Raw genomic sequence first — 23399 nt, 5'->3', positions numbered from 1 at the left:
CTTCACTGCTACCTCTCTCTTTAGGAGTCCCACAAGGATCCATACTAGGCCCCCTCCTATTCTCTATCTTTATTAATGACCTCCAAGCATCTATCCAAAACACTACATGTATACAATATGCAGATGATTCCACAATTATTTGCACAGCCTCCACTCAATCTGAACTCCACTCACTCACACAAGCTACCTTTTCTATCGTCGAAGACTGGTTCTCAAAAAGATGTCTTCTCCTCAATTCCAAGAAAACAAAACTACTACTTTTCTCACCTACACACAAATCTACACAACTTAACTTCTCTATTACTGCAGGTGATAACTCCCTCATCTCCCCAGACTTATCAACCAAACTACTTGGTGTTACTATTGATAATAATCTAAGCTATGATTACCATATCAACAACACCATAAAAGCACTCAATAAAAAATTGGCACACTATACAGAATCAAACCCTACCTAACACCTGAAGCACGGACCACCTTAGCACAAACACATCTCATCTCGACCCTATTGTATGCCTCCTCTATCTACACTAACCTCTCAAAAAGTAACCTAAAGAAACTTACGACATCCTACCACAATATAGCTCGCTTTGCCACAGCATCCCAGTATAGAACACACCACTGTCTAAACTTAAAACATTTACACTGGTTGGAACTTCCCAACAAGATTATATATCAACAACTCCTGATAACACATAACATATTATATCAACCATCTAAAACACCAGCTCTCACTAATCTTCTGAGCCCTTATAATAACCTGAAACAACTACGTTCTGCAGAAAAGCTTCAAGTCAAAACAACTCGAATCACCAATTCTGCAGGTAACTGCCTTTTTCCCAACGCAGTAGGCAAAATATGGAATAACCTCCCTTCCCACATTACCTCAATAGGCTCCTTTGATCTTTTTAAAAAACAACTTCTTGCACATCTTACAAACTTCTGGCTCTGCTCTTGTACCAATCCCGACTGAGAAACCTAATACCTTCTACTATCATTCTTCCTCACTTCTCAACTACAATCCTTCTCTGTGTTCTCAAACATCCTAATGACTCTACAGTTTCTACTGTTCTCAAAAAAAAAAAAAAAAAAAAAAATTATACATTGTATATACACTAATATGTATGCAATGATTTGTATGGAGTGTAGTTCTAGATATAATCAATGTCTCTTGTAATACATAAATAGTATTCTATGTGTTTTATTTTTTTCTTGATCCAGACTAATAACTATCCATGGTAACTTAATATCTGTTAAAGGATCTCATAGTTAATCTTCAATTTTGTATAACCTTTGTTTTAATTCTGAGGAGCTTTTCTCCCCGGGCCTCCACTGAAAATGGAAATTATCCAGCTGGACTAGCCCGGTCAACAAATGTAAAATAAATAAATAAAATAAAAATAAAATAAAAAATAAGACACTGATGCTTTCCCACTTACCTGTAAAAAAAGAGAAGAATTTAAGGAATGGGTAGTGAAAATTATTTGAGTTATTAGGGAAGATAGAAATGTCTTGAAGTTAAAGCTAGTGACTACGATACAATGAAAATACAGTTTAAAATAGCAACAAAATAAAATAGAAAAAGGTTTGGTTAAGATGTAACAGAAATTACTTTGAAAGGCTGACAAAGTTTAAAGTATTGAAGAGTAAGGGGAATCTCACAGAACAAGCGGAGAAAATTCAGAGTGCAAAAGAAAAAAAAAATAAGGGAGTATCTGGATAATATGTATGAGTTTGTAAAGATTGCAGATTAGCAACTATTTTTTGATAACTCCAGAGCACAAACACTTTTAGTACAATGATTTAGGCAACAGAAAATTGAAAGGGTTGTCACTAAAATTGGGGAACATATAACAAGAAAAATAACCAGAGATCTGGGAGATTTTGTTTAGAGATGTTCTGGAAAGTTTATAAAAATTTGTATAAAGCAGACAAATGTGGAAATCAAGAAAGATACGAATATAAATATTTATGGAAGACTTAATTATGCCAAGGCTAGAGGTGGATGACGCTCAATAACTAACGGTTAAGATAGGAGGTGATGAGATAAAAACAGTGATGCATAATCAATCTTCAGGAAAGTCTCCAAGAACAAATGATATTCCTGTGGAAGTTTAGAAATTAGGAAGGAAGAAAATGGTAAAGATCTGGGAGATTTTGTTTAAGTGCATTTTAAAAGGAGGGAAAGACCAGCATCTTGGAAGAAAGCTGTGGTGGTTGTGGTACCTAAAGATGGCAATGACCCCTCAGACCCAGCTTCATATTAAACCCATTTCAATTTAAACCATGATTATAAAGTGCTTATGTCTATACTAACTAAAGGAATGCCAAAGGTTTTGCCAAAATTAATAGATCTGGATCAGTGCGGATTTGTGAAGGAGAGGTAAACATTTAGCAACATTAATAGAACAATGATGATCCAGAGGGAAGCATATTGTGAGAAAATATCTCTGTTGTTGATGGGTCTTGATGCAAGGAAAGCATTTGACAGAGTAAGTTGCGATTTTTGAGTAGGACATTATAAGCATTTGCACTCCCTGATAAAATAATGTTAATAAAGGGTGTATGAAGGATTGGAGGCAATAATTAAAGTGGGAGAGTTATTCTCTGATAAGCTGTGTTTGCACAGAGAAACCAGGCAAGGGTGCCCTCTTTCCCCTTTGTTGTTTACTTTATAATTAGAGCTGTTGCCAAAGAAAATAGGGAGCTCAGAAATACAAGGATATAATTGGATGGTAATCAAGAAAAATTGGCTTTATTTGCAGATGATGATATTCTGTACCTCGTAAATCAAGAAGAGCACAGTGTTGTGGAACATTTTTTAAACCTTTATTGAATTATCACTTGTGACATAGACACATTTGCATTTATATAAAAGTAATTAAACTGTATTAAGTTAAAATAAACGAACATGCTTCACATATATTGCTATATATCATATAACCTAAACAACATTCCATAAATATTCAGTTCCGGCTCCTATTTTTAAACAAGAAACATCTTTATTAAACCATCACATATGACATAAGCAATCATACATTTATAGAAATGAAAACAAACCACACTGACACAATCCTATTTGCAAGCATTTTACATCACAAACCATACTGACACACTAGAAACATTACACATAACCTATCTACCAAATCATTCAGTCAAACATTACATAGCTCATTATTAAGTCCAACCTTCTTTTAAACCTCATTCCTCCCCTGCATGTATTGTTCCCACCATTCCCATTTTTTCCTATGTAGCTTGCTCCTAACTTTTCCTAAAGATCTTACTTCCAGTTGTTTTCTCTCTCTTACTGTATTCACTGCTTCTAATATAGTTAGTTTACATTTTGATTTCCATTTTATAGAATTGCTTTTTTTTTGGCATTAGAGACGGCAAGGCCTTACCATGTCTAGGCAGTTCGAATTCTGTATCATAGCTCAGAAGAATCATCTTATTCATCACACCAATCTGCCCATCCAGCATCTCAGACAGTGCATCCTGCAAGAAATCCTTAAAATCCGCCAACTCACTACACTCCCAGAAAATATGTTCCTAGTTGTCTCTCTCTTCCTGATCATACCTCCAACATTTGCTGCATGAGGAAAAATTTTGTGGAGTCTACTTAGGTATAAAAATATCTATGTAAACATTTCCAAGCAAAAATCCTAACTCTTCTAGATTCTTCTGCATATTTTGGAAACGTACATACTGCGGTGGTGGTGCTGCGGTAGTTGTCAACTCACAGTAAGATGTTGCCCCGTTCGATTCTCAGCGTCTTCTGTGTGGCAACATACGTGAATGGGCGTTCCTTCATTGAAGGTTGTGCGTCAGGCCCGGCAAGTCGGCATGTAAAAATCTACTGCCAATCATTAGCGGACCGGAGTTCTGCTGTGGCAACCCCTAACCGGGAAAAAGCCGAAAGACACAACAACAACATATATCCTCCCATTGTTTCTTTGTGAATTACTTGTACAATCTCTCTTCCCAATCCTTTCTAACCTCCTCTGATTGATTCTTATAGTTGTCTTACAGTATTTTATATATTGTACTAATTATTTCTTTTTAATGGCAGCTCCTGTTCTAGATTCTACTAAAAAAAAATCTACCAGTGCTGGTCTTTCATTTAGGACCCCCTATACTCTATCAGTCCTTGATAGGGAGGGCAATCTGTAACCTGCAGTCCTAATAATTTCTTGGTATCTTCCCATGCTATCATCTTTCCCTCTCTAGTTATTTGCTCCCAATACCTTGGCTCCTTTGCTAGTTTTCTCCAATAAATTCCAGCCCCCTATTGCCTGAATCCCTAATTGCAGTCATCTCATCAGCAAAATCTCCATTCCCGTGTTGGCTTAGTTCTTGGAATACTTTCTGCTGCTTTACGGATATAATATTCTGTATGATTATTGTTATTCTCCTTAAAGGCCTGTATCCAAAGTCCAAGTCTCTGCTTGTTTCTTCAGCTCCCCCCATCCATTTCATCATAATCCCTTTGAATTACAGTTTTCTGTTTGTGCAGTGTGTAGGAGCCTTCATTGTGTTGCTCTGAAATAACCCTTCAAATTGGGTAATCCCAATCTGCTGTGTTCTGTTGGAAGAATAAGCTTATCCCACTTGAGTCTTGCCATGTTCCCCTCCCAGATAAAGTATTTCAACTCTTTATTAATTGCTATCCACAACTTTTCCTCTGGTTGATAAAAATATGCCTGATCTCTGTGTATAAGACTAAAGGGACTAAAAACAGTTTGACTGCTTGTATCTTATTATACATATCTATATAAGAAAGCTCCAATTTTCTCAGTTTTTGTATTATCTTTTGTTCAGTCTCTTGCCATATATCCTTAGCTGCCACACCAGAATCATTTTTAAACCATACTCCTAAATACTTCATTTTAATGTGTCTCCATAAATAAGGATATTGCTGAAACAATTTGTGTGCGGGTTCATAATTTACAGCTATTGCCTTTGCTTTAGCTTCATTAATTTTGTATCCCAATAAGATTTGAAACTGTATCAGTGTTCCACAACACTGTAATGTCTTATTCTGGTTTTGTCAGGTACAAAATAATTTCATCTGCACATTTAGCCAGCTAGCCTTGACTACCATACCAATTATATCCTTGAATTTGAGTCCCTTTTTTTCTTTGCTAATGGTTCTAAATATGATGCAAATAACAAAGGGGAAGAGGACTCCCTGCCTAGTTCCTCTGCTCAAGCAGAAATTATCAGACAGGACCCCACCAACTTTTAATTTTCGCCTCTGATCCCTCATACATCCTCCTAATTAATCAACCTTACAATTTTTTTAGGAAATGGAAATGCTTCCATTGCCCTGCTCATAAAGTCCCAGTTTACTCTGTCAAATGCTTTCTCTGCATCGACCCACCAACAGCAATGGTATTTTCTTACATTCTGCTTCCCTGTGGATTATCAGTGCTCTGTTAATGTTGTCAAATGTCTGCCTCCCCTCACCAAAACCACATTGATCTATATCAATTGTGGCATTACTTTTGTCATTCTTTTAGCCAGTATAGACATGGGCACTTTTTATAATCATGGTTTAGTATTGTAATATTGTAATTTGCCTGTGTGAAGCTGGGTCCAGTGGCTCTTTATGCTCTTAAGGCATTACAGCTACCACTGCTTTCTTCCAGGATATTGATACTTCTCTTAAAATACTGTTAATAAAACCTTCCAGATATTTATCAGTTTTTCATTCCTAGCTTCCAAACTTCCACAGAAATACCATCTATTCTTGGGGCCTTTCCTGTAGATCAGTTATGTATTACAATTTTTATCTAACTCCTTCTATCCTAACCATTAGTAATTGAGCCTCATCTACCTCTAACCTTGGCACATTTAATTCTTCCATAAACATTTCCATTTGTATATTTTCTTGATTTCCATATTTCTCTGCTTTATACAAACTTTCATAGAATTTCCAAAGAATTTCTAATACTGCTACAGGATTTCTTGTTACCTTCCTTGTTATAGGTTCATAGGTTTATACTTGGCTATCTGCCCTAAGGCATTTATAAGCCTAGCCCAAAGTTTTGTGGCTTACGCCACCCCTTATGTTAAAAAATACTGTGCCCATTAGTTTGTTGTGCCTCTGTCCAGCAGTGACACAGAGATGATTCCCGGGGTAAACCTATGATCTCCCATCCACCGGTCAAGATTTCTCTTGAACAGAGCCAGCGAGGTGCTCTGCCTCACATGGACTGGGATTTTATTCCACAGCATAGGGAGTCTCTGGGTGACAAATCTATCCCTCCAGCATGTCCTATTTATATCCGTGCTAAGGTTTAAGTCGCTTGCTCTAGTGGATCTGGTAGATTTGGATTTTTGAGGTGGAGCATGTCCATTAATTCCGGGTTGGACATGGCCTTGTATGTCAGGCACAGGTCACCTCTGAGCAGGCGGTATGCGACTGAATAGAGCTGGAGTTTCTTCAGTCTGGCAGCATATGACAGATTTTGGAGTCCCTTTATCCTTTTGGTGAGGAACTTTTGGGGTCTCTCCAATTGCTGCAGGTGTCGGGTGAGATACATCCCGAATGGGGCATTGTACTCGATCATTGGTCTGATAAGTGAAGAGTACAGGGGAACAATGACCTCACTTGATCTGGATGTGAATCCCTTCATGATCAGGTGGGCAATGTAGAAGGTCTTTCTAACCACTTTTGCAATGTGAGTGTCAAAAGAAAGGCCACTGTCAACCTGGGTCCCCAGGTCCCTGATAACCTCTTCTGTGCTTAATGGATTGCCACCTATATGGTAGCTTGGGGTTACCTTGTTTTTCCCGAAGGGTATGACTACACATTTTTTGGCATTTAACTTCAGGCCATGGCTCTGGCACCAGTTATCAGTTTCCGTGAGACCCCTCTGAAGGATATCTGTGTCATATGTACTTTCCACTATGGCGCCCAGTTTGCAGTCATCTGAAAACTTTGTCAGCCATAGTCCTCCTATGTTTGCCTGTACTTCTGAGAAGTAGATGCCGAACAACAGGGGGCCAAGGACTGAGCCCTGCGGGACACCACTTGTGACCGGCTTGGAGTCTGATATGGCGCCAGCAACTCTAACCCTGTGGGTTCTGTCCTTTAGCCAGTTTGCAACCCATCTTGTGACATATGGGTTTACATTTAAGCTGGTAAGTTTCTCTATAATACCCGAGTGGGGTATTGTGTCGAAAGCTTTTGCAAGGTCAAGGTAGGCTGTATGGACTGCCTTTCCCTCATCAATGGCCTTGGTGACTGTTTCGAAGAAGTCGACCAAGTTCAAAAGGCATGATCTGCCCTTGACAAAGCCAAACTGGGTCGGGTCCAATGTCTGCAAGTCCCCTATGTCTTTGTTTATGAGTTCCATTATGATCCTCTCCATAGCTTTGCAGACCAGGCTTGTTAAGCTTATGGGGCGGTAATTTCCAGGGTCCGTAGAGGTACCGCCTTTATGGAGCGGGACCACAGTTGCCGTACGCCACTCCTTGGGCACGTATCCTGTGGTAAGGCTAAGATTAAACAGCTGCCTTATATGCGGGTTTAGTTCCTCGTTGAGTTTGTGTAGCACACAGCCGGGGACACCATCCGGTCCCATTGATGCTGTGTTTTTAGCTTTAGAGAGAGCAGCTTTCACCTGCGCATTAGAGATGTCTGGGAGGCTACACTCCGCTGGGATAGTTATCTCTCCTTTTGTGGGGGAGGGGGGGGCGAAGTTTGCACTGAACCTGTCTGCCAGTATGTTGGCAATGTCTGTGGGTTCAGTGATTTTTGTATCATTTTGGACTAATTCTGCGCATATCTGGGAGTTTCCACCCAGGTTTCTAACATAGCTGAAGAAGGCCTTATGATTGTCTTTTGAATCTATTGCAATTTTTCTCTCAAATTTGGCCTTGGATGATTTTATGAGTGCTCGTATTTTTTTACTAATAATGATCAAGGGTGTCTTCTCTTTTATGGATTTTGCTCTGTCATGTAACAGCTTTCTCCTCTTATTGTAAAGTTTGTTTATGGCTGGGGTCCACCAGACTGGACATTTGCCCTTGGTGGAAACAGTCTTGGTTTTATTAGGGATTGCCTGATCCATGCAGTCCTGGAGGTGTTCGTAGAAGGCATTTGTAAGGGCTTCCGCAGCTTGGGTTGTGGTTTCCACCAGCTCGGGGGCCTTGAAGGATACCACACCAGTCTTGAGTAGTGTGAAGTTTGCTTTAGAGAAGTTCTTCACTGTGGTCTTTTTTGTTTGGGGTGGGGGCGGGATGTGGATTTCCAGTGAGATAAGTTTGTGATCTGATCTCACCAATGAGGGATATACTTCCGGTGTGGAGCATTTTGTCCCCATGTTTGTGATGATGAGATCTAGTATATTTTCTCCTCTTGTGGGAACGGTGACTAGTTGTTCCATGGCATTTGAATTTATGAACTCCAGGAACCTTTGGGCTAGAAAGTTGGGGCTTGAGTAATGTTCCCAGTCTATATTCGGGTAGTTGAAGTCACCCAATATAATGGTGTTTGGAGATACATTTATATACCCTCCAGTGTCTTCAGGAAGGCTGTGTGGGGTTCCTGAGTTTGAGAGGGTGGCCTGTAGCATGCTACAAATTGTAGAGCAGTTTTGCCTATGGCTAATTGCACCTGGATGGTTTCCGATGCTTCGTGCGTTGCCACCAACTTGGAGGTGTGGGTATCCTTGATGAATATGGATACACCCCCTCCTTTTGTGGTGTGGTCCGGGTTTTGGGGCCGGAACGCATGATATGAGGTAAAACCTGATAGTGCCGGGGTGCTCTCAGGAGCCTTGAACCAGGTTTCAGTCACAGCACAGACATCGATGTTCTCCATACTGAGAAGGGCCTCGAGAGCGTGCATTTTGAGATTTAGACTTCTGGCATTGAGCAGCATTACCCTTAGTTCCTTCCCATTTTTGTTTTCTATGGTGGTAGGTTTAGAATTTGAGCCTTGCCTAAAAAAGGCACTATGAGGGTGGCAAGAGCCTTAGCCAATATCCGGAATCCCAGGGGTGACAGGTGCAAGCCGTCCCTTGCGAAGCAGCGTGGCTTGTCAAGCATGTCATCCCAGGCAGACAGACACTGGATCCCCTTTGAATGACACCAGAAATTAAGCCAATTGTTAAAAGCTGATCATCTTGTCTCTATGTTGTGGCATCATTCTTGGTGAAGGAAGGATACTGCTCAGGGTCAGGGTCATACCTGCCTGGGCTACATAATCAGAGAGCTCCTCTATGTCTCTTTCATTCATTGGTCACACGCATATGAGGTATAAACAGTCAGTAAATGATGTAATTTGTAGGAATGTAGGTTCATGCACATATTCATGTGGGTGGGGTGGGGTGAGGGGATTAATTGGCTGCACTGTGTGGAACAAGCTGAAATACATGCCTGTGGCCATTATGTATTTGGTCACAATATGAGATGTGCAGTCAGTAATGGTCTGTAATTTACCCCAAGCAGAGTTCAAAGAATTATTCCTCTCTTAGAAAATGCTTGAGGTGTGAGGGGAAATAGGTGGGCGATTAGGATCATGTGTTTTGGGAATGTAATAAGTTGGCAGATTTTAAATTTCTACCGAGTGTTATGACAAAAATATTGGGGAAGGAAATCGTAACTAATAAAATGATTCTTTTGAGCTGGGACATAGTCTCTGAACTATGTAAGACATAGTAAGGTATGGTAAGCAAGAGAAGATGGCTTTATTTGTAGACAGTATTATTTTATACCCAATAAAACCAGAAAAGGACATCTCAGTGCTGTGGTACATTTTAAGATAGTTTCAAGTCTTTTTGAGATATAAACTTAATGAAGATAAATATAAAATATATGCCGGCAAACTATGTACCTACACATGAATTGGTTGAGCAATACCCATATTTATAGGGACACGATAAATGGGTTCAGCAATAACCCATATTTATGGGGACACAATAAAATTAATTACTTAGGAGTATGGATTCAAAAGGATTCTGCCATGGCAGCTAAGGATATGTGAAAGAGAATTAAAAGATTATACAAAAACTGAGAAACTGATTATGGATATCAAGCTACAAACAGTGAAAATGTTTTTTTATTTCCTTTAGTTTTATATACAGGTCATCTATATTTTTACAATCAGGAGAGAAGTTGTGGACAGTAATTAATAGAGTTAAAGAATTTTATTTGGAAAGGGAAAGGGCAAGTGTCAAGTAGGATAAGCTGAACCTTCCAGTTGAAGGAGGTAGTTTAGGATTATCTGATTGAAGGGATATTTTAGAGCTATACAATTAACACTCATATACATAATCAGGAAGCTATAACAAAAGTGGAAAGGGATGGTGGTGAAGTGGGGGGAATTCAACAAATAGAGAGTGGAATTTTGGATTCATATCCTCAAGGAGAATAGCAGCCATGTAGAAAATTATACTCATAAATTGTCAGAAAGTACTCTAAGAACTAAGCCAACATAAGAATGGAGAAAGGTGATTTTGCCAATAGGGATGATTGGAACTAGAGGTACAGAGCCTAGGCAAGAGTGGGCTAGAATTTACTGGCGAAAACTGGCAAAGGAACCAAGGTGTTAGGAGCAAATAACCAGAGGGAAAAGTAATAGAATGGCAAGAGGCCAAGAGACATTTGGACTGCAGTCTAGAGACTGTCTTCCCTATCAGGGATTGATATTGGCGTATAGGCAAAGAATATAGGACAGGTGAAGCCTAAGTGAAAGACATGCTAAGAGTTTTTAGTTCAATCTAGAATATAAGCTGCTGTTAAAAAGTAATAGTAGGGCATATTAAATATTGCACAACAACTATAGGTGCCAATGAGAGGAGGCTAGCAAAGATTGTGAACAGAGAGTGGAAAAGCAGTTCACATGGAAATAATGGGAAGACGTATGGTTCCTAAATATGCAACTAAGTCTAGAAGATTTCAGATATTTGCTTGGATGTGTTCACATAGTTATTTTAATACCTCAAACAGGCTCCAAAGAATTTTTCCTCGGGTAGATGGCAGATGTTGGTGTGATGGAGAAGAAAGAGGTAACTGGGAAAATGTTTTGGGAATGTAATGAGTTGGCAGACTTTAAAGACTTTCATACAGAGTACTCTTGTCAGAAATACTGGGTGAGCAAATGGGTGTAACTAATTAAATGTTTTTTTGAGTTGGGATACTGTATCTGAATTGCCTGGACTGCAGTAAGGCCTTGGTAAGTTTAATTCTGGTGGCTGCCAGAAAAACAATTACTAGAAAATAGAAATCCAAAGTCTAAAGCAACTATATGTGACTTATTGGTTATTGTAACAGAGATAAAATGACTGGAAGTGGGATCTTTAGAAAAGGGTTGTAGCAAATTACATAGAAAAATGGAAATTGTGGGAACAGGACATGTAGAATAATGTTTGAGGAGTATTGAGAAGGTAAGGCAGGAATTGATCTGTGTTATATTGGATTGATAATTATACAAAAGAATATATGTGATATATAATGTTTGTAACTGAAAGCATGTTAATATGATTTTTTATTTAAATGTATGTTTGCCTCTGTATTAAGTGATAATTCAGTAAAGATGTTAAAAAAAATAAAACGAGTTAATGTAGATTCTGTTAAGTAAAATGAGTCTATAAAAGTAATGATTGTGATTATTTTTTGAGTGTAATCCAGTGACTTTTCTCAAAAATCACTGTGATTTTACAAGCATTAGAGAGAATTATTCAGCCAAAATTATGGACATCTCAAGAAATCAGGAACAGTTAAGTGTGTGTGCGTGCATTGCACTACACTTGTCATAGATGTTCGTGTTTCACTGTTGCAGTCATTACATTTGGGTTATCCTGCTGGCAGGCTACCCGCAGTCGGCCTGAATTCCAAAGTCCTAGTCTGGCGTCAGTTGCTGTTGCCTCTTCCCTGACGTCAGTGCACCAGGGGTATATAAGATGCAGCCAATGCCATTTTCTTCAGTCTTTCTTGCCGCGCGGTGCCCAAAGCAAAAGCAGTTCGCAAGTGCCGGTCGGCCAACTCCTGAGATTTTCAAAATTGAATTCCTGATCCGAAGTCTTCAATAAAGCTATGTACCCCGTTGGGGAAACTTTTTCTTGCTGCAGACCGATTTCAGTAAAAGTTAACAATTGTATTTCTTGTGGGAAGCAAATACCTCATAAGGATTTTCATTCTTACTGTATTCCTTGCCTAGGCCCTGACCACGACGTTGCCAGTTGTCGGTTTTGTGCTAGATTTAACCAACACACTATTAAGCGTCGGTACGATTTTGCTTTCCATTACTTTGGCCGAAGGTTTAACTATATAATGCCGTTGAAACAGCTGATGACCGGAGTTCATAAAAAGCGCAGGGAAAAAGAAAAGGACAGGCATCCGAGGTCCAAAACCGATGACGAAGCCTCTTCTAGGCCAGTGGCCGGTTCGCCGGTTCTCAGTGAGGTGCTTTCGCAGCCCCTGACACCCGCTACCTCAGAGCCACAGGCCACCCTCCGATTCCCACATGGAGACAACTAGGCCTCTGGAAACTCAAGGTATTGGGCCTATGGAAAGTACTCCCTCAGATGGGTCCGGAGCCGCTGTGCAGGCATTGGATTTTGAGGGTGTTTTCAGACCTACACAACTTTCTATCAAGACCACTTCAGCAACCAAGGCGAAGTCTAAAACACCTTTAAAGACAAAGAAACAAGTACAGCATTCTCCTGGACAGTCTTCCATGCCTAAAAAACAGATGCTTAAAATGGCCGAGGATCTAATTACTTTGATCAGGGGTACCCATCCCCCTCCTGATAAAAGGCCTAGGCAAGACACTGACTATGATTCCTCTGATCAGGTTTCTATTTCTTCTGATTCCTCTTCAGAACAGGAATATTCTATTCCTCCCTATGAGGACTCTGATGCTGAAGAATCTATCCCTTCAGCCACTCCTGTTGAGGACTATTCTTTTGGGGAAACCCTGCACACCATGAGGGAGCATTTCCACTGGGAGAGCCATGATTATTCAGAGTCCAAGAAAAGGCTCAGAGATTTTCTTTTATTGCCTCAACACAAACCTCTTGCTATCCCTCCTTGTAGATTATGTATTTTCTGAGTCCAGTCTGTCTCCTGATTTTTTACCCCCTGCACCAGTTAAGCCAGACGGGTATTATAGGGTTCCAGATTCACATAAATTTCTTTATAAAAACCCTGCTGTTGACCCAGAAACTATATCTCAGGGTCCCAAAGGGGTCAAGGCTTCCACTGCAAAAATCCCTGTTTCCTCTGATAGGGATTCTAGAGCTCTGGAGAGATGGGGGAAAAAGTTTACACCTCTGCTACTTTAGCTGTAAGGGCTTTAAACTGCCAGTTTCATATGCTTAAATATCAGCAATACCTAATGTCTTTGCTAAAACAGAAAATGCTGACAAACTCTGAATGTCCTGAAAACAAGGAAATGCAGGATTTATTGCATGCAGCTGAACAAGTGGGAAAACATACTTTGCAATGTGGTTTTGATTCACTAGAGGCTTGGTGCAGGGCCGCAGTTACAGGCTCTGTCATTCGAAGGCATGCTTGGTTAAAAGGAACAGAGTCTGCCTGATCATGTTAAAGCAAAATTATTGGATGCTCCATTACAGCATGATACTTTGTTTAGTGTTAAGGCAGAAAAGGTGTTAAAGAAAATGGAGGATAAAGCTAAATCAATGCAGACGGTCAGGGATTTCTTAGAGGCTCAGCCACCCAGATTTAGCAGGAACTGGCCTTCTAAGAATTGGTCCTTTCCAGTGTCAGACAGCGCACAAAGAGGCAGATACAGACGCCCTAGAGGCAGATCTCAGGCCCAAGGTTCATACAGGCCTAAACAATGGGGTGCTCCTGCCTCCAAAAGCGAAGACAAATCACAACCTTATAGGAAACAGTCCCAATGACTTCCCACTGCCAATGGCAAGCACTTACCTTTTGGCAGCACCCTTAGGGGAAAATCTAGCACTTTTCTCACAAAATTGGCACATGATTACCCAGGACAAATGGGTACTGAATATTGTTTCTCAGGGCTACAGGTTCCACTTTCGCACCCTAGCCAAAGACAAAAGGTATGCCAGACCTGCCACACAGTCAATGGGCAGAGGCACAAAAACAAATTTCATCTCTCATGGATATGAGGGCTATTCAAAGAGTTCCACAGCAAGAGCAGGGCAAGGATTTTACTCAAGACTTTTCTTGGTACCCAGAAAGGACAAAGCTTGGAGACCAGTACTGGACCTGTCTATTCTAAATACTTTTCTGGAAGTTCCAAAATTCAAAATGTTGACACTACAGCAACTTCTGCCCATGCTGGGCAAGAAGGCTTGGCTCGTAACTTTGGACCTCAAAGAGGCATACCTGCATGTCCCAATCAGACGATCTTGCAGAAGATACATCAGATTCATAGTTGGCTCAATGCACTACCAATTCTCTGCACTGCCCTTTGGCTTATCTACTGCGCCCAGAGTCTTCACAAAATGCCTGGCACCAGTAATTGCAATTTGCAGACAAAAAGGAATTCAAATATATCCCTACTTGGACGACTGCCTTATTCAAGCAGAAAGCAAGGACATTCTATTAAAGCATCTGGTGTTTGTAAAAAGATTACTATTTTGCCTAGGGTACACAGTAAACGAAAAGAAATCAAAACTAGTGCCCTCTCAAGAGATAACATTCCTGGGTGCAAGCTTAAATACAACTGGCCAGATGGCTTATCTCATGCCAGACAAACAAAGGCAACTGACTCATTACTTCCACATGATGGCAACAAAGACCCAGTTACCTGCAAGAAAAATTCTGCAGGCTTTGGGCTTCATGACATCCTGCATTCTGCTAATTCCATATGCAAGACTGCATATGAGGAAGCTACAATGGTATCTAAAAAGTCTTTGGACTTAACATTGCCACAGCCTGGAAACAACAATTACTCTCATTCCCTGCCTGCAACAGGAGTTTCAGTGGTGGGCACTGGCCTGTCACCACAACAAGGGACAGCCATTCACTTTACCCACAGCCAGGCAGACACTAACAACGGATGCATCGGATTATGCCTGGGGGGCACACAAGGCAGGAAAATGTATTCAGGGCTCATGGCCCGCAAGCCAAATGCATCTTCATATCAATCAAAAAGAGATGCTAGCTGTACAGAATGCCCTGACAACCTTCAAGGATCTACTCCATCCAGGACAACTATTGCTAAAGACGGACAACACTACAGTCATGTGGTACATAAACAAACAAGGGGGTACACATTCCTACCCCCTCTGCAGGCAAGCCATGACCTTGTGGAACACAGCATTGACCTATCAAGTGCATCTGCAAGCACAATTCCTGCCAGGAAAGACAAATAGTCTGGCAGATGAACTAAGCAAAAACCTCATGGACCCTCACAAGTGGAAACTAGATCCACAAGTCTTCAGCATGATAACAAGGAAATGGGGATGCCCATAGATCTATTTGCCTCGTCTCACAACTGTCAACTACAGAGATTCTGCACAAGGGCTTATCACACACAAGCATGGAAGGTGGATGCTCCATCATTCAGCTGGAACACCCTGACAGTTTATGCCTTTCCACCACTGCCTCTCCTCCCCAAGGTACTCCTAAAGGTCAGACAAGAAGAGCCAAAAATTATTCTGATTGCCCCAGACTGGCCACGCCAGCACTGGTACCCAATCTTAAAGAGCTTGTCTCAAGGCCCAGCCTGGACTTTACCTCAAATTCTTCATCTTCTGACACAACAAAACAATCAGATCCTGCACAGTCAACTCAGAACCTTAAATCTGACTGCATGGCGAATACTATAACCATTCAGAACACATCTCTCTCTAAAGCAGTTATGGATGTCATTTTGGAAGCCAGGAGGCCCAGCACCAAAAAATCTTATGCAGAAAAATGGAAGAGATTCTGTGCTTGGAATCAGGCACAAGGATTTGAACCGCTTGTTCCAAATATCCCTCAGATTTTACAATACCTAACTGAGATGCTGGACAAGGGCCTATCCTTCTCATCAATTAAGATCTATGCCTCTGCCATTTCAGCTCATTACAATACGGAACCACCTATTTTTTCACATCCACCGCTAAGGTAATACCTCAGAGGGGCCAAAAACATAAGACCTCCAAGGAGAGCACCAATACCTGCATGGGATCTCAATTTTGTCTTGGAAAAGCTCACACTGCCTCCTTTTGAGCCAGCCAATACAGCTGAGATAAAATTCTTATCATGGAAAACAGCTCTGCTCCTAGCAATAACTTCAGCAAGAAGAGTATCAGAGTTACAGGCATTAATGGCAGTGGAACCTTTTATCATTTTCCATCCGGACAGAGTTTCTCTAAGGACAAATCCAACATTTATACCAAAGGTAGTATCCGGTGTGGCTCTTAATCAAACCATTCATTTGCCTACTTTTTATCCAAATCCCCAGAATAAAGGGGAGAGACTTCTGCATTCTTTGGACATACACAAACAGCTACTCTTCTACTTGAACAAAACTAAGACTTTCAGAAAGACTGAGCAACTTTTAGTAGCATATGCTGCAGGATCACAAGGAAAGGCCATCTCAAAGCAGACTATTTCAAAATGGATAGGACACTGCATTTGATTCTGCTATGCTCAGCATGGCAAATCAGTGCCTAAGGGCATTAGGCCACATTCGACCACGGCAGCAGCCACATCAGCAGCCTTTCTCAGAGGAGTACCAACCAAGGAAATTTTGGAGACTGCAACTTGGAGTTCACTGCACACTTTTACCAAGCACTACCACTTGCCTCTTTACTCTAAATCCAGAGCAGGCTTTGCCACTGCAGTTCTGCAGGGCCTCATAGCCTCTCCTAATTCTGTTTAGACCCAGCCGCCCAACCTCAGCTTTGGGATTTAACCCAAGTTTAATGACTGCAAAAGTGAAACACGGTGAACATAGTACAGTTGTGTACCTACCATAAATGTAGATGTTCGAGTGTATTCACTGTTGCAGTCCAGGTTACCCACCCACCACCCCCCTTTCTTTGCTGGGACTTATCTGTACTTCTCTATTCTATACAACCTATGTGGTGTATTTGCTTGTAGATGAAAATATTGTTTATTTTAGTGCATGCTCTTTATAAGCAATGTTTTCAGCCTACCCTTTTGGGGGCACCTGACATCTGGGGCAAGAAAAATTGAAGAAAATGGCGTTGGCTGCATCTTGCATACCCCTGGCGCACTGACGTCAGGGAAGAGGTGACAGCAACCGACGCCGGACCAGGACTTTGGAATTCAGGCCGACTGCGGTAACCCAAGTGTAATGATTGCAACAGTGAATACACTCGAACATCTACATTTATGGTAGGTACACAACTGTACTTTCTGTTGTATTATTCTTTGCATTTCATCAAACAGATGTTATGTAATGCAAGATAATTGCATAAAGCAAGTCGGCACACTTCTGATGTTTGTAAATATTGCTCCTCTGTAGAAATTATTGTGATATTAACACGTCTGTGATGTGTATTCCAAAAAATGTGGAATTAAGGTGCTGTTAAATGTTTAACATTTTGTGTACTTGTGTTTGGAATTTCAAAGTTAGATTGTATGCAATAGCCATTTTTCTTTTCAGCCACTGGAAAATAAAATTTGACTTGTTTGTGTCAAAGAAAATTAATTTTGTATACTGAACTGACTCTAATCTTATCATTCTTGCAGTGTATCAAGGCTTGGCTAAAAGAGCAGAGCACTTGTCCAACGTGTCGTGTCCATGCCCTTCTTCCTGAAGATTTTCCTGTACTTAGAGGGCGAATCAAAACTGGCCATGTCTAAGTGCCTTCTGGAAAACATTTTAATTTGAGCTAGCAGCAAGAATACTTAAGCTGACTACAGTTTGTTAAACTGATTTTTCTTGTTAATGATCTTTACTTGTAATGTTTTGCTTATGTTTTTTTTCTAATTATTAACTTGTGTGGATTGCAACTGCTTGATTGCTGAAGCTGGTAGGGGTGATAATTTGTGTCTGCTTCACAAGATCGAGTTAACATGTGATTGAAACTTACAACTTTGAGACCAGCATGCCGAAAATGCATTATAACGAAACCTAAAATGTCACATATAGCAGGATAGCATGCCTACATAGGACATACCTACATGAAACATTGGCGGACATTACGCATCACACATTGTACTATGAACAACCTACTCATGCTAACCTGCTACATGCGATATTTTGGGATTTTGTCATCGTTGGCTTTCATTATTATGCATTTTCAACATGCTGGCCTCAATGTCATAAGTTTCGACCATGTGTTAACTCAATCTTGTGAAGTAGACCCGATAATTTAAACCTCCATGCTCAAATTGTTTAATGTTGAGCAGTTTCCGTCATGTTTGCCAAGTATGCATTTTTTAAACATATTTTGCATAACTGTGTGTTTAATTTCTGTTATTTTTGAAATTTGTGTTTGACATCAGGGATCTTCTTTGGCACATCTATAGTTAGATTATTTTCTTCCATTCCAAATTGGCACATTTCTCTTGGATGCCTGTGTTCTCAGATGAGAGTATGCAACTGGATGTCTTGACATCCTGCACCACAGCAGGGGGGGAACATGCCTAGCCTCTTAGCCTGCCTTTTTTCTCCTTAAACAGTTCATAGTTTAATTTGGATGTTTGTTATGTAAAAGTTTCCCTATTCAATGCCTAAAACACAGAAACCATCCCAGTGTTCATGCAGACACCAGATTTTGAGGCAAGGGAGGGAGAAGATTATGGGCTTATGTTGCTACCCAAATAAAAGTAGTGGCTGAAAATATCCAGCATGAAAATTGAAAGAAAATGTGTTCTCAGTTATAATCTTTTGCCATAGCACTATCAAATAGCCAGTCAATCAGAGGCTGTACAGCTGTCAGTAAGTCCCCTGGAGAGGAAAGTTTTCTTGAAATGAACTTCCCTTCCCTGGTATTACAGAGGTTTGCACTTTTCATTTGCTTCAGTGGACAGTCAGTGCTGGGGAAAGGTGCGACTCCAGCAACCACCTTGAGATGGTTTACATCTTGTCAGTTGTCTCTAGTATGCTCAAGATTGTTTTGATGCTTTGGGTGGGATGGAGGCACCTTCACTTACTTGGCTGTAGCTGCTGGTGGCATTTGGGAACAAAATCTTTTCTCCCCAGGCTTCCTCTGAAGTTCAGTAGGCCCAGTAGAGCAAGAGGGTCAATTGAATTCTTCCATGCCACTCTCCATGCTTCAGGACTAAGATTTCAGAAAATTTTCTGATGTCTTTTGGTACCTGTCTTTAGGGGTGTCGGTGTGCATCCTTAGGGAATATGGTCTGATACCAGCACTAGACTAGTACAGGCTTCTCAAATCCCCTTGTTGCCATATGCAAGTGAATCCCTGACACCTCTTGTGCTATGCCACCTCCACAAAGATACTTTTTTATCCTCTTTTGCCTGATATCTAGTCAGCCGTCTGCAATCGCATAACCTAGTGATTTCCCCATTGGGTGAGTGCTGAATGTAGAGGCCATCATTCAGGAAGCCATTTGTTTTCTCTCGGTGGCTGATGGACAGGCTTTTTGATACGAGCACTTGCCAAGTGTGGCCACTTTCCCTTTCACTCTTTATGAAAACTGTGAAGTGAGCACAGCTCAGCAGTGCCAAGTGTGTATTCCCAGTCCATATGCTGCATACTGAACACCTTTCTGTGTTGAGGTTCTGTCATTGCAGTTGGCTGGAGCCTCCCCCAAGGTGTGAAATGATGTCTCTTGCTTACTCCAGTCTTCCTCCTCCAGGTTGCCCTACTGCCTGAGATGCTAATTAATCTCTAGTTCTCTGGAGTATAGCCAGGGGTTCAGCACTTTACACTATAAAACCAGGCCCATTTATCACACTTTTAGATGCCTTGTATGGTACTTGTACCCAAGCCTACCCACGTTGGAACTGGGAGGAGAGGAGTCCCCCCCCCCCCAGCCAGTTGAGTGGAAACAAGATCTGAAGGTTATCTGAAAGGCAGATAGAATGAGACCTCTCCCCTTCCTGCAAGTGTTCTGTGGCTGATTCCCCCCCCCCCCCCAAATGGACTGGTCTCTAGCCCATTCATTCCCCTCTGAAACAGATGGTCTCTGGAGTGGGTGGATGAAGCCTGAATTCTGTGGCTGCAGCTCCAGACTATGTGAATGTCCTGTACAAGTCTTTTGTTGAATGGAGTTGAGATCCTTGCAAGGCATCTTAAAGCAGCAGTGTTGAATGATCTCACTAGCCTAGCTCAGGACCTAAAGAACCTAACATTTTTGTCATTTCGTAACATGCAGTTGAGAGTGAAACACTAGACAGCATGGATAAGTGGGTGTTTTCTATGTCACACTGAGGCTAAAATCCTTCAGCTGTGCATTTCACCTGTCTAGGATCCAGTCTTTAACAGCTGATCATATGTCGAAAGAATTTAACTCCTCCTTGACTTAGGCTCAAGTAACAACTTTTCAGTTTACCTCTGCCACTGTAAGGGGGTATTCCATGATTTGCTGTAATTATGACTGTGTTGATGCTGTAGCTATGCCTGCAATGTCAGGTATGCAGTTGGTGCAGGTTGACATTGAAACTTTTCCTCAAGGAAGGAACTCAAGACAGTTTACTCTTACTACCTCTTTCTGGCAGGAGGATTCTCTTCAGCCATCCTTCACAGGATCAGCAGATGATCTCAAACAGAGAAAATCACTCCTCATCTCAGTACACAGCCTTTACGTCTCTCCAACACCCCTTCTCCTAGGTCAATTAAACCACCTAATCAGGAGAAGGTCCCAGTTACACAAAAAGCAATCCTTGAGTACTAAACATGTTGCTTTGAAATGGTTCTGTCAGGCCAGCATTTGCAGCATGGGGGAATGGAACGTCTCCATTTTGTCCACCATGATAGAAGCACAGTGTTTCTGATGTGGTCACAGAGGGACCTCTTCTTTTAGATCTTTTATGTCATATGCCAGAAAGGGCTGTGCTCAGGGACAAAGCTTTTGCTGTACAGCTTTTGGGACTAACCATAGAGGCTGTCCCTCTTTTTGAAACAAGACGAAGTGTTGTGCTCCCTCCTGTCTTTAGTTGTGGTGGAGATGTAAAATTCCTTCCTATGGTGAACCTTAGCAGCTTTAAGTAACCATCAAGTTCTGGATGATGTATTTTCTTCTGTAGGGTGCCTGGATGGTATCACAGGACATGCCTTCAGACACAACAGTGACTGGAGTGTACAAAGGATGGTCCTTTTATTCTGTTTTGATCGGCAGTAGTTTAAAAAAAATGCTGATATTTGGTACATTCTCTGCAGCCACTGTGTTTACCATTCTAATAGCCATTATGGCAGAACCTTTTTAAGAGAAGAAACTTAATTTTATTTATTTATTTTTTACCTGTTCAACTGACTGCTGGTGACCTCAGTGAGAGACTCCCTGGTGGCATCTTTGGAGTGGATACTTTATGGATGTTCTTTTTATAAATTGAGCAATGTCCTCTTTGATCTAATTTAAGAATATTTTTTTCTTCCGCACAAAGCTGTGCTTCTCCATTGCTGATCATTTTCCCTGTAAAGAGGGTCAAGGAGATTGCCTTGGCTGTCTATGTGAGGACTTGAAGGAGGTCCTACTTTTGCACCCTGCTGTTTGTTTTACATCTGGTGGCCACTGTCTTCATGGTACCTATCACTATGCCTCCTGAATCTTTTGTTGATGTCATACCTGTATCTCCAGGCCCTGGATGTTGGACACTGTCCACCAACATGAGAGTGAGTTTTCCTTTCCTGTAGCCATATGTTTCACAAGTCCTAAATATGATGATGATCTGCTGTTAAGGTATAGAACTGATCTTGACTTCTTCACAGTACAAGGAAAGTGGTTCCCCAGTAGAAGAGATGAGGGCTCGCCAACAAGCATTTTGGATCTATGTGCAATCCTCCTGACATTAATAACTCTCCAGGAAAATTTGCTTCTAGTACCCGTGGAACTGGTCCAACAGCTAGTTAACTATGTGGTGCTTAAAGAAGGAATGGGCCTACACAGCACACTGTTAATACTACATATACTAACAGGTGAGACATGTTTGCCAATAAGACTGCAGGGACTGCATAAACTTCACATCCTGTGAAGTGAAAATACTGGTAGTGTTCCTGCAATACTTCTGTACTGCTGTCCTGGAGCTGATTGTTTTGGAGTTTTGTCTGGTTGATGTCTCTTTGGCGTGAGGAACATTGTATAGTAACCTGTTTACTTCTTGAGAGAATTCTGTTCTCCCCTCTTTTGTCTGATGCAGCAGAAAGAAGAGGGAAGTGTCGGTGAGCATATGTATTGTTTTCCAAGGGAGATTCTTGCTTGTCCTTCCACCTTTCACTCAAACTTCACACCTAATCACAACATTTAAAGAAGAATCAAAGTATATCCTCATCATCTTTTGATGCTGGCCTAAAAGTGAGAGAGGCTTTGGGCTGTCAGGCAGTGCTGGTATAATGAAGCCTTCCCTATCCTCACCATGGAAGTCTCCTATGGATGGTAAAGTCCAGTAGGGTCTTATCCTTCCACCAAATTGCTGCATTTAAATATAAGATTTTAGCCTGAAAGCCCTGTTGCAGACCCATCTTCCACCAGCCACCAAGACTGCGCCATGTACCCTCTCAGTTTGCTGTGGATGTTTTATATGAGAACAAAATATATTATCTTTCCTTCAATAAATGGAGCATCCATTAATAACATTGCTTATATTAGGCCTCTGCTTATACTGACCCTGTTATATTTACAATTTGTCAGCCATTGAACTGTAATTTAACAAAAAAAATTAAATTAGTGAAATTAACATAATTATCTTGTCTGTTAAATTGATGGAGTTAAATCTTTGGGTAAAATGAACAAAATAATTGATTTGAAAAACACAACTGTAATAATGTTTTTAAAATATGTATGTTTTTACATTATGCTGTATTGTGTTGCTGATTTTATTCACACTTAAGTTTGCATTTGTGCTGTTTTCTTGCTATGTTGTTAAAGTAAACACAATGCAATATTGCTGTAGTTGGCTCTTCTGTTTTACTTGTTCTTTTCTCTGTCATTTCTGGCCATTTTGGGGACAGTTTCATTAAATTTGTCTGCATGGCGAATGTAACAGGCAACTTTTTTATAACTGTAACACTTTACCCATTTGTAACATAAAGAAGGGCCCCAGTGTGGATTCACCTAGATTTCTAAGCTATTCCTTCAGGTAAGTTACCTTTCCTTTGGTCAGCATTTTGTTTTTTATGAGAGATTTATGGAGAAAGTATTTTACTTGCAGTACTTAAACACTGTAATTTTATATTTTTACACACCTTTATTAAATTATCACTTGAAAGAGGCACACATACAATAATAGAAAAAAAAAACAAAGGAGTATGTGAGAAATGTTTACAGAGATGTCCTATAACTGCAGCCCAATGGTATGGCTT

General features: G+C 40.8%; 1 protein-coding gene across 1 annotated transcript in view; it reads left to right on the top strand.

The window, feature by feature from the left end:
* Positions 1–22989, top strand: part of TTC3 (tetratricopeptide repeat domain 3) — a gene marked incomplete in the record, with an annotated part of 2769029 nt that extends 2746040 nt beyond the window's left edge. Inside the window, 1 exon segment of the mRNA XM_044072025.1 lies at positions 17659–22989. Within this exon segment, the coding sequence (XP_043927960.1) occupies positions 17659–17772 (114 nt within the window).
* Between the last annotated feature and the right edge of the window lie 410 nt (positions 22990–23399).

This window comes from Protopterus annectens, chromosome 5.part0 (assembly GCF_019279795.1).
Source record: "Protopterus annectens isolate FY-2018-M chromosome 5.part0, PAN1.0, whole genome shotgun sequence".
Taxonomy (NCBI): Eukaryota; Metazoa; Chordata; order Ceratodontiformes; family Protopteridae; genus Protopterus; species Protopterus annectens.
Note: the sequence above shows the minus strand (reverse complement) of the source record. Positions and strands in the feature narration are given on the sequence as shown.